Here is a 14,693-nt window from a genome sequence, read left to right as displayed (position 1 = left end):
CCATCTTGGCCCGGTCGCCCGCTCCACTCAGTGTAAGGACAGGACACGGTTCAGCGTATTTTAATATTCACAGTGGGATTAGCAGTAATAGAATATTCTGATATATGATATATGTGATGTATGATAGGTGTTTTGCAAACACTATAAATATAAACACAACAATATAAATCATTTATAGAGTATTAATAGGCTATATTTCATACATGAATACATAAATCTCTCTCTCACTCACTCTCTCTCTCACACACACACACACACACACAAACACACAAACACACGCATGCACACACACACACACACACACACCCACAGAGAAAATTAAAATACATATAAATCAAGAGTATCAATACAATTAGGTCAGAGAGAGAGAGAGAGATGACATTTTGGACACATCTAAATACAAGTCAAACAGACACACTTTCATTTAAAGCACTAAAAAAAAAGCAAGAGCCGAACCCTATATGTTAATAAATATTCAGAAATGATCCATGCTCTGCCAGTCGAATAGTCGTGGTAGTGGAGAGGAGAGGGAGGGTCCACATTTGAGCGAGTGTGTGTGGTATACAAATATATATAACATTTTGTTAAATCGATCATTTTCACACTGTTTTGTTCTTGCACAGTTACCAAGTGTAGAGTGTAGCTCTCATTCTAAAAGACAGTGATGTTGGAGGAGTACTTTGTATAGTATCTAAAATGACTGTGTCCTTTGTTTTTAGGCAAGGTCTAATTATGTGGATGTCTTCTTTATTACATATTTTAATGATGTAGTAATTGTATTTAATGTGCAAACAAAAACACGGGGCATAGTTCAGTAATATCCATTTTAAATTATACAAACGATTTAAGATTTTTCCTTAGTTAAATAAATGTATGATTTTTTCTTTTCAGACTGTTTCAACTTCTGTGGTACAACTGAACTAAAAAAGCCTGGACCCATCAGTTCTGGTTCGTCCTGCTTTCAAGTGGAGATGTGGAAAACCAAGTAAAAATGTATGGAACATTTTGTTCAGCGGTGAGAATATCGGGCACAGAGTGGAAATACATGTTCACGCTTGCCTCGTAAATCTCTAATTCATTCTTTATAATAAACCCCACATCATGTTGCTCCTGTTTGATGAAACAGTTTAACAGCAAAGGATATTGGTCAGATTCTGTCACTTCTCCTTTGATAGTCTAAACTTTAAAAAAAAAAGTGACATGACATGAAAAATTATCTCATAATTCATCTAAATGTCATGTTTAATATTTAAAAAAACAAAACTGAGAATATCTGAGGTGACCTGAGATGAACTGTCTCTGAAGTGTCTTCCTCTCATGAAACCCCAGCACATCCTCTGCTGACCTACTGCTTGAAATGTGCAATCCATTTACACTAGACCACATGTACGACAACCCCTCTCCTCCCTGCTTCTCCTTTCATATCTACACAGGCTTGCACACACACATCTGGCCGGGGGGTAAATTAACTAACATTCCCACAGAGGCTAATCTCCATGCCTCTACTGTGACAAGATAATAATAATATAATAAGGGACAGCAGCTCCTCTGGCAGCTAAATATGTATCTACCTGCCACAGCCTGAGGGACTCACTATAACATTCAAAAATGCATGGATTTATGTATAATTGTTTAAAATTGTACTGTACCGTACTGATTATGAATTGTAATATTGTAATATTAGATTAGAGCAGGAATACGCTGCACAGTGCTCTGGCATCTTGTTCCTTCTGCTGCTCAACTCATAGGCTCAACGAGTCATTCATAGAACTGATCTGGGAGAAGGACCGATCCAAGATGGCGGCCGCATTTCTCGCGGCCCAACGTTCGATGCGGCATCTACTCTTTATATGTCTATGGTCGCACCACCCAAAACTGATACGGGAGCTGCAGAGGGTCAAACTAGACAATTCACAGGAAAGGGAGGTTTTCTGTTGCATCAGGCCTCTGGGTTTGCAAGTCATAGGTTACTGACTTGAGGGAGGTGCGTGCTTTTATCTGAATGTTGGGACTGGAGGGATGTTTACACTTCAAACCAGTTTGCTTGTGCTTCTGAAAAACCACTGGTTGATTGAATTAAGGTAATTGTGTCCTTGTGCTCTCTCAGATTATGACACCGTGCAAAGTGTGTGTCATCATGGCTTTTCCAGAGGAACATTTGTAGGGACATAGCAGCAGATATGAAAGCTACAAATGACTAGTCTAGATTAAAATATCTCTCAAAATCATTTTTAACTAGAAGCATTACAGGACGACAAAAATATATTTAAAACGTTTAATGATTTGGACAACTTCGCCACAACAAATGGTAAAATATATATTTACATAGAGACAAAAGTCACTACATGAAAAAGCTTGAGGTCTCTCTTCCCAACCTCCAAACAACCCACAATCAGCATCAAATCAACTTAACAAAAGGTTGCATTGTGCAAACACAGGGGGGTTTGTGGAAAATTGAGAATCACATCCTCTATCACGATATTGGAGGTAATCAGGACGGCCGTAGTGGAGTATTTTGTAAAACACAGTAGCCGAAGAAGTCTGGCACACACAAAGGAGGGTTGAAATCAGCGAGTGGAGCAGAAACAGGGCCGTCTTTGGACAAACAATTGCTATGCTTTTCAATGTTAACAGCCAACTTGGATTATGATAATTTCCTTGTTATGACATTAGCGAGCTCACAATTTCAAAAATATTCTTCAATCTACTACCTGAAAAGAATTTACAACGGTATTTAGGAGTTGCCAAATGCCAGCGAGGGCCTTCCTAGTAGGAAAAGGCTCTTTCATTTTTCAAATCTGTTTTCATGGAGGCACAGCTTTTGAACAACACAACTGCAACATGTCCTTGAGTAAGATACTGCAACCATTTCTACTCCAGGGACATTGCTCTGTTTGTAACTCTGTTTAAAATCTTTAACCTATGTGAGACTCCATGGTGCAGGAGAGAGAAAGGTCTGGCAGTGCATCACATCATGGTCTACTTGCCGATCAGACATCAGTCAACACTTTTTCACCCACATATGGTGACCAGTTATGCGGGTCGTTAAGCATTGAGCAGCCCTGGTGTAGTGATCAAAGAAGTGTCACAAAATTAAACAAAAGTATTAAATTTCATTTTTTTATATGAAAAACACTTGGATGAAGCAACAACTGTAAAGCAGGGAGGTGTGTGTGTGTGTGTGTCTGACTGTTTCATGAACAGCTCCACAATCTTTGAAAAACATAACAGTTGAACATCTTAAAGGTTGTTTAAAGTCATTTACTGTAGCACAACAACACGGGAGAAGACACCAGAGGGTTCTTTTCCATTCCCCAACGCAGCGCGAAAACCTTCCTCTTGCCGAGCCCGTGCCAGCTTTGCAAGTGAGAGGAAGGAGCGAGGTTCTGTGACGGCAAGGTCGCTGATCACACGTCGGTTGAGCTGAATGCTGGTCTGGATGGAGGAAGAGAGAAATTATGTCACATATACAGAGAGCGAACCAACAGCATAGACAACGTGCTGAAGAGAGGACTAGTGTGATACTGCAACATTCAGCACAACTCACCTTGGTGAGGTTGTGCATGAGGACAGGATACTTCATGCCGTGCTCTCGTGATGCTGCTGCAATGCGTGTGATCCAGAGCTGAAGACACAGAAGCACCACAAATACAAAAAATGATACTGATTACCTCGCTTAATCAAATACAAATGTCAACATGCTCATACTGTAAACAATGAATGCAACCTTCCGTAACTGGGATTGGAAGGACAGCTTCATCTCTTCAGGATCCCGTACAACAACTAACATCCACCGTCTCCCACCCTCTGTTTTTCTATTGGTGTTCTTTTGTTGTTTAATGTGCATTATAGTGACTAATTAAAACACAAAAAAGCCAACATGTGTCTTGTTTGTTTAAAGCCAACTAAAGAAATGAATATTAAATGATGGATATTTAATATTTCCTTCCTCATTGTCATTTTGGATCGTGTTCCTGTTCAAAGTTTTACTAATATTTGATACATTTGAGTTGTATTCTAGGTTTTTTGTGAATAAACGTGTACCCAGGACTCCTTACAAAGCTGTAATGATGCTCTTATCAAGGCGATACAAAGTAAAGTGATTCAGAGAGTAGCACATGTCTCCAGCATAAACTACTTGACATAATGTGGTTTGGTAAAATACAATAGGTGCGTTTCCACTATGGTCGACTACCTGGAGTGAGGCGGGTCTATCTCGCCAAAAACGCCCCTGATTTGCTCAGGAGGCCATTTGACCGGGTAGAAAGGGGTGATTATATTACTATTGTAAATTTGATATTTTATATTTACAGTATATATATATAACTTATAGTTATATATTTATGTTTTTACTTATATATGTTATCTGTATAACTGTTGTTTGTATAACTGGAGTTTGCAACGAAAACAATTTCCCCCTGGGATTATTAAATATTTCTGATTCTGATCAGCTGATCACGGTGATCTAAACCCATTCAGAGTGATACATCACCTCCGGAGTCTCCTTAATCCGTCTGGGTTCTTTTTTTTTGTAATGGAAACACGGCGGGTGAACGGCCATTTGACAGGGCGTGGACTGAAACTTTCCAGGAGGCCACGCTACAGGGCTAATGGAAACACACCTAATGCCCCTATCATTCCCATTTTTTATTTATTACAAATCAAATCTCAGTGAGAACATTTCAAACTGTCTCCTGTGTGGCTACCATGTGTTTGTTGTTGCAGGACATTTGTATTTGTTACCGTTCTCATGTTGCGTTTCTTGAGCTTCCTCGATTTAGTGGCGTAGACGAAAGCTCTTCTAACTGCCTTCACAGCCAGGCCGTAGCAGCGGTTCTTTCTGCCTTTGAAGTGCTGTTGGAGGAACCGACAGGAAGAATGACTGAACGACCATCGTTAATAACGCATTCAGTTTAAACAAACCTATAATGGTGATGAACTCTAATTCGAGGGCCCCCCTGTGAATTATTGCCCAGGGCCCCAACAGAGTCTAGAATCGCCTCTGCGTGCTGTTAATATGAGATTAAAATGATGAGGCCTCTTTTTGACCATGAAGTGGTCTTCCCGTTCCCCCCACCCATAAACAGAAAGTCACTTCTATGGTGATATGCTGATATATACGATGGTGACACTGTATGGGTGCAATTAAACCAATCCAAAACCAAAGAACAGAGTTGCTTAAAGTTGATGTTTTCCTTATTACCATAACCAAACTTAAATTTACTCTGCCTCACCTTGCTCACTCTAAAAAATATATGTATATATCAAAAGAAACCCATCACCTGTAGGGACTTACGTCACTTCCTTTCTCCCAGGAAATGACCCCACCAAAATAGAACTGAGCTAAACATCAAAATAAACCTAAAACTGTCTCCTTCAGACCGTATCAAACAGCAAGGGTCGCCTTTACACTGCAGAAAAAGATATTAAATTACCGATTTCCTAACAAGGTTTCAGATTTAACTGCCACACATTAACATCACAACATGTTGACAGCATGAACCACGGCACAGTTTAGACCCTTCCCGTCCAGGAAATAGTCGTGACCTTCTTACCCGCGCATGTTTGAGGAGCTCTTGAACTTTCCAGAATCGGTCCGGTCCACGGCTTCTGATCCAGCAAGGTAACGTCAGGAATACCATGGTCTTGTCTCCCAGTGAACCACCTCACCACGGTACGAAAGCAGTACGCGAGTGACCTCAGCTCCGCCGGTGAAGAGAGGCTCGGTTATGTGAGTCCACACGCTGTGCTGCGACACTGACACCGGGTTCGTTTGATTTACAAACCCGGACACCTCCTGTGCGTTTGTCCCCTGCTACACCCGGCTTTAGCGGACATAAAAAGCGCCATAACCGACACAAAATAAAATGGAGAACTGTGTAAACAAACAATAAAGACCAAACACGAGTGTCACCAACGAGTCAAACAAACGCTACAGATAACGCCCGTCTTGTCTGTGTGGTTATGAAGGCGGGAGACGCTGGTCACCAACACAAGCGCTTCCTCCACCAGAGTTGTGACGCGGCCGCGTTGGATGCCGGGACAGCAGGCGGTGGAGGTCAGAGAAGCTCCGTCATGTCTGCCGCTTGTCTCACGTCCTTGAGCCGCTGTGGTGTTTTGGTGTCCCGCTCCCCCGCCGGACTGGTGGTGAGTTCCAACGTCTTTGGAACGAGCAAACGTCCGTTAATTAGCCGTTTATTAGCCGTTATTCAACGCGTCCCATAGTGACAGCGGAGGGCTCCGTCTATGCTCTGAAGTCAACGTTACTGTAGTCCAGCTACTAGCCGCTAACAAGCCTAACCCTCACCAGCTACACTGACTAAACTGTTTTACTTTTACGGGCTGGCTTCTTGTTTATCGGCTGGTGTGTGTTTAAGATTCATATGTAGAGAATTAAAATCCATGTTAACACCCAACGTGACAGACAGCAAACGACTTAAAGAAAGTTGTAAACATTGTTCACCTAACGTTAATAATTACGTTACTAGTTAAATCGAGGTTAAGCAGTCTGACACATTTATGCACCGAATTCAACCTAAACAAACAACCAGACTAAAATAAAAACATGCTTTATGGTCACTGATGTATTCATGTAAAGTAAGGCAAGTTTTTTGTATAGCACCTTTCAACAACAAGGTCATTCAAAGTGTTTTACATGAAACATTGAAATGACATTTAGATATAAAATGACACTCAGATAAAATAATGACCATCAGAGCAAATAAAATAGAATAAAACCAAGATTACCAAAGCAATAGAAGTTGCAGTGCAGTATAAGTAGTTAATAAATTGCATTGTTTACTGAAAGCTGCAAACAGAAACGTCTCCAGTCTTGATTTAAGAGCGCAGACCTTCAGTTTTCTGGGAGTTTGTTCCAGATATGTGCATAAAAACTGAACGCTGCCCCTGCATGTTTGGTTCACACTAGAAAATGTTAAGCTATGTTTCAGTGATCAAACAGAAGATCAACTATTTAGAAGAATAAGGTAGAGCATGGTTGTTAGAGCCATTATTCTTGTTGTGAGTGCATCATCTAACTGTACAGACATTTTCTTAGTGTCCTCATGTGTAATATATATATATATTTATATATATAAGTATGCATTCTCTCCCCTTGTCAGGCGGTGCGTTATGCCCAAACAGCAGCGGCTCCAGCAGCTCAACCCAGAATAAAGAAGTTCCAGGTGTACAGATGGGACCCAGACACCCCAGGAGACAAACCGCGCATGCAGACCTACGACATCGACCTCAACACGTAGGTGTTACAGCTCTACCATGAGGAAGCTCAGTACTGTATGTGCAGCAATGCATCAATCTGTGGTCTCATTCATTAGCTACTTAAATACGTAAGTAATAAAGCACTAGGTGTCCTGAATCTGAATCCGTTATCGTCTATATTAAGATATCTTGTAGTAAATGCAGCAGCTGTGACCATTGTGTATAGATGTTTAACTTTAATGCAGTGACGAGGACTCTGAGAACTCTCTGGACAAAACTCTGCTTATCTCTTTAGTGCATGTTGCATAATTTGGTCCTTTTTAATAGCACTGCCATTAGCTGATCATGTTCGCTGCACTGGTGGAGGCTTATCTTCGAGTGAAGTTCAAAGCAGCACATATAAACAGAGGGCATTATTAACAATCTGACCACAGCCTTCAGGTAGGTTTAGCTCGTGTGGATGTGACAGCCTGGCATATTTCCAATCCTCTTACTTCATCTGCTCTTTAATCAGCCTAGGGACACACAACTCACTCTGTTAACATGACACTGCAGCCAGAAGAGTCCAATACTCAAAACTGTTCTTCAGTCAGAAAATCTGTCAGGCTTTTCTTGTTGTCAAACATGATTTTCCCCCTTTTACACTTTAATTTTCTTGACACTCTGGACTCACTGACCGGTTTATTCTTCTTCATGTAGTTGTGGCCCGATGGTTCTTGACGCCCTGATCAAGATCAAAAATGAGATGGACTCCACTCTGACCTTCCGCCGCTCCTGCAGAGAAGGTCTGTAACGTGGACGTCAGAGTGAACCAATATCTGCAATATCTGTTTTATGTGTCGCGAGCATTATCGTTATAACAATATTCAACGTTATCGCACATTTCATATCTTCCTCACATCGTGCAGCCCTAGTTCGTGCTGACTACAGGTCATTCAACCATGAAACACGATGCTGCACGATCTCATTTCTTTCATCAAATAATTACAGTATACATTATTCTTCTTCTCCAAACAAAAACATCTGGCATATCTCTTTTCTAAATATCTAACAAAGTCCAGTATTGTGATAGAAAAGTTTTTTTTGTCTTTCTGTCTCAAAAACTATGTTTAAGAGCTTTTATTTTGTTTAAATGCAGGTATTTGTGGATCCTGTGCGATGAACATTAATGGAGGAAACACACTTGCCTGTCTCAACAAGATTGACACCAACATCAGCAAGCCAACTAAGATTTACCCTCTGCCACATATGTATGTGGTCAAGGACCTGGTACCTGTGAGTAAATGTCCACCACACCCGAACTGCTCTAACCGACTGCATCCATTCATATTTGTGTGTCAAACACGGACGCCCACATCTGTTTAATTCTTTAGTTATGATTGCACACAAACCCAACGTCACTAAATGAAACCAAAACATGGAAATTCATAGTTTAGATGGTTCATTTTGATTTAAAGACACAATTCCACATGCTACACGGTTGGTTAAATGTGACATATTACTGAATATTACAGTGATATCAGGTCAGCACTTCCAACATCTTTCCACTGCTTCAATGTTGACATCCTCAGGTCTTTTGCGAACCAAGTTAAAGCAGGGGTAGGCGTTACTTATGCCGCTATTTTTTCAGTAATCTTACTAATTACTTTTTCCACCGTTACAACACCGTTGCCATTAATGAACGTTAAATGCGGAGCGTTACTATGAATTGATTGAAACAAGTGCATAATCCGAACGCAACCCTGGCTCCATGCTCCACACACAAACTGACAGTGAGGAGACGGGCTGGGTAAGATTAGCGATTGGCTAAGGCAGAGTCATGTTTCATGGTAGCCAATCAGAGCCAGTGATTTTACACCCCCCACACACACTCTTAGCTGTCCATCGTTTCTGAAGATGACGCTTGCTTCAAGGATTGGGTTGGGGGGGGGGGTGGGGGGGAAGGGGGGTCAGCGACGTTGCCGCTGGTGCCACTTCTCGTGGGCGAAGAGTCCAATCCTTGAGCCGCACACTCGCCCGCAGATAGAACACGGGAACCCAGATGCCAGGGGAACACCAGCCGCCCGCTGGTGTCGCTGGGTGCGCCTCTCAGATCTTCTGTCTTGGTTGGTTTTGAGTATCTGAGACACTGCCGTGGCACAGGTTCCCTGCCAGGCAGATCTGTTGGTGGCCAGGTTTTCAAGCTGAGTGAGGGGGATATTCGCTCGCTTTAGGATGTCCCTGGTGTAGTCAGTAAAGCGCTGCTTTTGCCCTCCAGCGGAGCGCTTTGCGCCCAATAGTTGGCTGTAGAGGACTTGGCGGGGAAGGCGGTGTTCAGGCATGCGTATAATGTGCCCTATCGAGCGCAGGTGTCTTTTGGCCACAGCTGCTTCCATACAGACAGAGCCAGTGTTGTGGAGGATGTCTGTATAGGGCGTTCGATCCTCCCAGGACAGACCCTGGACCTTCTGTAGGCAGCGGATGTGGAAGGCCTCTAGGTTGGTGATGTGCTGACGGTATGGGGTCCATGACTCTGCCCCGTAGAGCAGAGTGGAGAGACAAACAGCATTATACACAGCAACACACACAAACACCACCTGAATCGAAGAAGCAGCAAAAATGGCGAGTGCGCAGCAATCCGATGAAAACTTTTCATTTTCTAAGGGCTCACACTGTCCTTCCCTACCGTGCCCAAACAGGTTTTACGGGTAAAGCCTAGTTCGTTTGACCAGTGTGAGTGCAACCGCACCGCGCCTAGCTGCGGCCAGCTGGCCGTCCACGGCCCGTTTGAGAGAGGTTGGCTTTTGTAAAGGGTGTTTGCACATGTACTAGTGCGAGCATCCGACGTGCACGGGCACGAGGCCTACGGCGGCTCTGACGTCATTTTATGTGCGCCTGTTCGGACATAGAAAGAAAAAAAATACGGACCATGCACAGACATTTAAAACAATGGCGGTGAAAGGTTCACGTTGGTGTGATGCGGAGGTGGAGTGTTTACTGCAGATTTGGTCGGATGAAAATATTCAAAAACAGTCGGACAAGACGCACAAAAACTCAGAGGCCTATGGAAAGATTTGTAAACAAAGCGACGCATCGCGATGACGTTACTCAATGCGTGTGACGTGTTTGGCGTGATGACGTATGGACAGGCAAGAAGCATTTGCGTGAGGCCCAGGCAGTGTGAGTACAAACGGGCTGGCCGGGGGGCAAGTACCCTAAAGCCCAGGGCAAAGTACGGGCGGACAGTGTGAGTGCGCCCTAAGTGGCGATATAAGCACTAGTTCAAATTCATTGAGGTCAAAGGCAGGAAAGTGCATGTAAAGTGCACATTATGTCCAGGAGCTAAGACTTTGTTGACATCGGTTGTAAGCAACTCTAATGTAGTGAAGCATCTCACAACGGCACAGGCGTTGCATCTACAAAAACACAGATACCTCCACCCCCCAAAGAGGAGCAGGCTGTCTGACAAGAGGTTTGAAATGCTGCTGCTTCTTAGATACAGTCAGTTGTTTGAAGGGTAGGATGGTTCGGTTACATGGGTTAGCTGGATACGTGAATAGATGAGTATTTTGGAAGGAGTGTATGGATGGGAAGATGAATATCTTGGAGCTGTAGTTCAATCTTTAAAATGTGTTAAACTGTTTACTTTTTTAATGAAGAAAATACTTGAAATACAGTAGCCTATGTGTTCCAGACTATTTGTCTCAGGTTGTGAGAGTTTGATTCATTTAACCTGCTACAGTTACTGTAAACACACTTTATATTGTTTAACTTTTTTACTTTTGAAGAAAATACTTAAAGAAAGTCGACCAGACCAGTCGTCTGAGATTGGGAGTTTGATTTATTAATTTAAGACTACAGAGTTAAACGCACTTTTTGGTTTAAATTTTGACTTTTGTTTACAAAAGTTATCAAGTACAGTTGTTTACTTGACCAGTTGTCTCAAGTTGTGAGAGTTTGATTTAATTTGATATAGAGTTAAACAGACTTTATATTGTTTACTTATACTGTTTACTTTTGTTACAAAGATAATACTTGAAGTGCAGGATAAACATCTTGCTGTCTGTTGATGTGTAATAAATATTGAAGGTTATTTAAGTTCCTGCCTGTCTTGTGAAAACTGCTGAGAAAAATCCAAATTCTTTGACATACAGCAACTTTTTTTTAACACTAATGAAAATAGTAACTTTCCCTGGTAACTAGTTACTTTTATTATAGAGTAATTCAGTTACTAACTCAGTTACTTTAGAAAAAGTAGTGAGTAACTATAACTAATTACTTTTTTAAAGTAATGTTACAAACACTGGTAGGCAGTGGTGTTTTTATTCACCATTGGGCAAGATTATTTTAATCATAGTTTTAATTAATGTGTTCTGAGAGGAAACTAGACTTCTGCACTTCCTCTTGGCTCCGTTTCCAGGCTTTTGAAAATCTGCCCCGTGAATGGAGACTTTGTCCAAACACATAGAGACGGACTTCTCAAGCAGAGACAATACACACAATAAAACACTTGTCAGTATCGGCAAAGCGTTTCAGAGATGGAGAGAAAATGTTGCTAATAATTTAGCCTTCTGCTAACCGTAGACTAAACTATTAGAAACATTTTCTCTCCATCTCTGAAACACTTTGCTGATATTGACAAGTTTTATTCTTAAACATGGCCTTGAATCACAGAATGTCATCTCAACTGGCTTTACAGGCCCAAACGTTTGCAAAGAAAACAGGACGGTAATTCTCATAGATTTGGGCTGAAGCGCGTTCACATGCTCGTGCTCATCTGGTAGGAGGGCTATATTTTCTACCTGTCTACCACAGCTTTAAGTTAATCAGACACACAGATTAAGTTTCATTAGCTCTGAGATGACTTATTTGTATGCCGACTGAATCCTTGATTGTACGATTGTGTTTGCAGGACATGAGTAACTTCTACGCCCAGTACAAGTCTATAGAGCCCTACCTGAAGAAGAAGGATGACTCAAAGGAAGGGAAGGAGCAGTATCTGCAGACTGTGGAGGACAGACAGAAACTGGTACACCACCGTTTTTTATTTTGGCAGTTTCCCAGTGATAGCCAAAGTCACATAAAAGAAAATAAATAACCTTTGTTGCTTTTCTCATGTGTAGGACGGGCTGTACGAATGTATCCTGTGCGCCTGCTGCAGTACGAGCTGCCCCAGCTACTGGTGGAACGGAGACAAATACCTCGGACCTGCCGTGCTGATGCAGGTGTGTGTCTGAGCCGCAGACTGTATAAAACATGGATGTAGTCTCCCGTAGGTTTCTGAAGAGCCATTGTGAACCTCAAAGCGGGCCTGTCGCCATCTTGGCTGTACCTGACTCTGCCTGCTTCCTGTTAATCCAAAAATGGGCAAAGAGGTGGAGCGCGGATGTAGCTGAGGCGGGCCGAGTGAAGGCTACAGTCTATCCTCGCCGCCTGTGACGGCAACCAGATGTAGAACGTTAAGCCTTAATATAATTTAAACAGGTGGCTTATATAAAAATTCTCCCACTGAACTGTTGTCATGAATTCAGAAATTAGATATAGAGACCAAAACTGTGTTACCTTCCAGGCTGTAAACATGTTTCTGCTGTAAAGTCGGGCTTTTAACATGGTGCTCTGTAGGGATTGACTTGTTGTTGGAGCCACTTGATGAACTGCAGTTTTTGGCACTCCCCCGTTCATTGTTCAGCCCCAGAGATTGACGCTTATTCTTAGCATGCAAACATTAATAAATAACTGATTTTCAATTCTGAACCTGCATTAAAACCACACAGATGAAGAGTTTATGGGTTACATCCTGTTGTCTCTCAGGCGTATCGTTGGATGATTGACTCACGAGACGAGTTCACAGAGGAGCGTCTGTCCAAGCTGCAGGATCCTTTCTCCCTCTACCGCTGCCACACTATCATGAACTGCACCAAAACCTGCCCCAAGGTAACCTGTCCACACACGTCTGCAGCCACCACAGCTCATGTGTATCTAAAATACAAACTTGCTGTTCTGACTGTTTATTCCTCATCTGTCCGGTCTTCCTTTTAGGGCCTAAACCCTGGAAAAGCGATAGCTGAGATCAAGAAGATGATGGCCACATACAAGGAGAAGAATGCGGCTGCTGTCTGAAACCCCAGTTGTCCACTTATACAACTTTTCCCTCCATGATGAAATTATATATTCGGTATATATTGATAAATAAAGCTTTTTGAGGTCTGAAGGCCAGTACACCAGCTCCACCACCACATAATATAAGTGTGTGTGTGGTTGGAGGACTTGGTGTCACATAAACGCACATGTACAGTATGAATGCACAAGTGTGTGTGTCTGTGTCTTAAGTCTTACATGTACCATAACAGGTATTTATCTTCAGTGCTACTGTGTGTACGTATGTGTGTGTGTACTTGGGAGACGTGATGCTGCACATCAACGTAAAAAGGAGGAGTTTTCTTGCGTGTAAACATTTTTTTAGCTTGTTGCTTTTCAGAAAGTTAATATGTTCCCTCAGATCTTCCAACATGCTAACAGCAGTCTTTGTTTTATTGGAAAATAAACAGTTGAAATGCCTGCAGCTGTTTTCACTGGTTGTCTTTTGCTGTCACTAATGTTGCTACACACGTCCTCAGTGGTTCACACTGTGGTCCTGTAGATCAGTGGTTCTCAAACATTTTTAATAATGTACCCCCCTTTGAAATACCTTTTCCCCTTAAGTCCCCCGCGCAGCACAAAACAGTTTTGGTGGGAAAACCTGTGAAAACAAAATTAAAATATAACACTAAATGTTACATTTTAAATGTTTAGAAGTCAGTAAATCTTTTTTTATTGAACTTAAGGTATAATTGTTTCAGAAATATTGCATGGCTCATTAACATTTTAAAGAAAGTAACCCAAAGTACCCTCGGGCTACAAGCTCCCCCGTTTTAAGAAACGCTCAGCTGTAAATGACTTCAGCAGTCGAACGAAGTATTGTTGTACATCCTGTACAATGAGACTACACATTCATTCATTCATCACTGTTGCTGAGTTTAGTTTCAGACTGTCACAAGAATATGAGCAGATATTAGTTCAGGTTCATTGTTGTGTGTTCACATATACAGATGTTGGTGTCTCTCATAATGCAAAGGCTCTTCAACAGATGGTTAAGCTCGTATTGATCCCGGCTATATCTATCTACCTATCTCTATCTCTTATTAATCCCTGTAGGGAAATTCAATCATTATATGATACTATAACTAAATTGAAAGTTACCAATGTAACTACGGTTCTATGAATCCTGGATGACCGCCAGAGGCCGTGCTTCACACTGGAAATCGGTTAGGTCGAGTATTAATATCAACAAAGTCACATGTGACCCTTGATTAAAGATACACTACACTAGATGTTTATCTGATAGTGCTGTAACTAAATTTAAAGAAGCGATTCCATCTGCATTTAATTTAATGCCTTATCCTAATATTCAAGAGTCCTGCACTAACGTTTGTCTCTCTGAAATTGGTCACCTTGTT

The 14,693-nt window shown here is 41.9% G+C and overlaps 2 protein-coding genes across 2 annotated transcripts; one reads left to right on the top strand and one right to left on the bottom strand.

Moving 5' to 3' along the window:
• Positions 1–2,261: 2,261 nt before the first annotated feature.
• Positions 2,262–5,728, bottom strand: mrpl20 (mitochondrial ribosomal protein L20). Its single transcript, XM_083938819.1, has 4 exons — positions 5,556–5,728; positions 4,744–4,854; positions 3,548–3,625; positions 2,262–3,435 (listed from the first exon to the last, which is right to left on the bottom strand). Exons 1-4 carry the CDS (start codon positions 5,640–5,642, stop codon positions 3,262–3,264), a joined length of 450 nt encoding a protein of 149 aa, XP_083794945.1. The 5' UTR covers positions 5,643–5,728; the 3' UTR covers positions 2,262–3,261.
• Positions 5,729–6,028: 300 nt separating this feature from the next.
• sdhb (succinate dehydrogenase complex, subunit B, iron sulfur (Ip)) lies at positions 6,029–13,755 on the top strand. The gene is made up of 8 exons (XM_083939401.1): positions 6,029–6,147; positions 7,122–7,255; positions 7,918–8,003; positions 8,357–8,493; positions 12,110–12,226; positions 12,321–12,422; positions 13,009–13,131; positions 13,237–13,755. The coding sequence occupies exons 1-8, from the start codon at positions 6,076–6,078 to the stop codon at positions 13,315–13,317; spliced, it is 852 nt and encodes a 283-aa protein (XP_083795527.1). The 5' UTR covers positions 6,029–6,075; the 3' UTR covers positions 13,318–13,755.
• Positions 13,756–14,693: the final 938 nt, after the last annotated feature.

This window comes from Echiichthys vipera (genome assembly GCF_963691815.1).
Source record: "Echiichthys vipera genome assembly, chromosome: X".
Taxonomy (NCBI): domain Eukaryota; kingdom Metazoa; phylum Chordata; class Actinopteri; order Perciformes; family Trachinidae; genus Echiichthys; species Echiichthys vipera.
The sequence above is the reverse complement of the archived record's forward strand: the minus strand, read 5'-3'. Positions and strand labels throughout refer to the sequence as shown.

What these genes read in the sequence shown, in the direction of transcription:
- mrpl20 (XM_083938819.1), bottom strand. Translation starts at nt 5,642, where the DNA reads ATGGTATTCCTGACGTTACCTTGCTGGATCAGAAGCCGTGGACCGGAC. An exon ending in AGAAACGCAACATGAGAACG is followed by an intron (nt 3,626 to 4,743) that starts GTAACAAATACA and finishes CTGTGTCTTCAG; the next exon opens with CTCTGGATCACACGCATTGC. An exon ending in TCATGCACAACCTCACCAAG is followed by an intron (nt 3,436 to 3,547) that starts GTGAGTTGTGCT and finishes TCCTCCATCCAG; the next exon opens with ACCAGCATTCAGCTCAACCG.
- sdhb (XM_083939401.1), top strand. Translation starts at nt 6,076, where the DNA reads ATGTCTGCCGCTTGTCTCACGTCCTTGAGCCGCTGTGGTGTTTTGGTG. An exon ending in TGGTCAAGGACCTGGTACCT is followed by an intron (nt 8,494 to 12,109) that starts GTGAGTAAATGT and finishes TTGTGTTTGCAG; the next exon opens with GACATGAGTAACTTCTACGC. An exon ending in TGGAGGACAGACAGAAACTG is followed by an intron (nt 12,227 to 12,320) that starts GTACACCACCGT and finishes TCTCATGTGTAG; the next exon opens with GACGGGCTGTACGAATGTAT.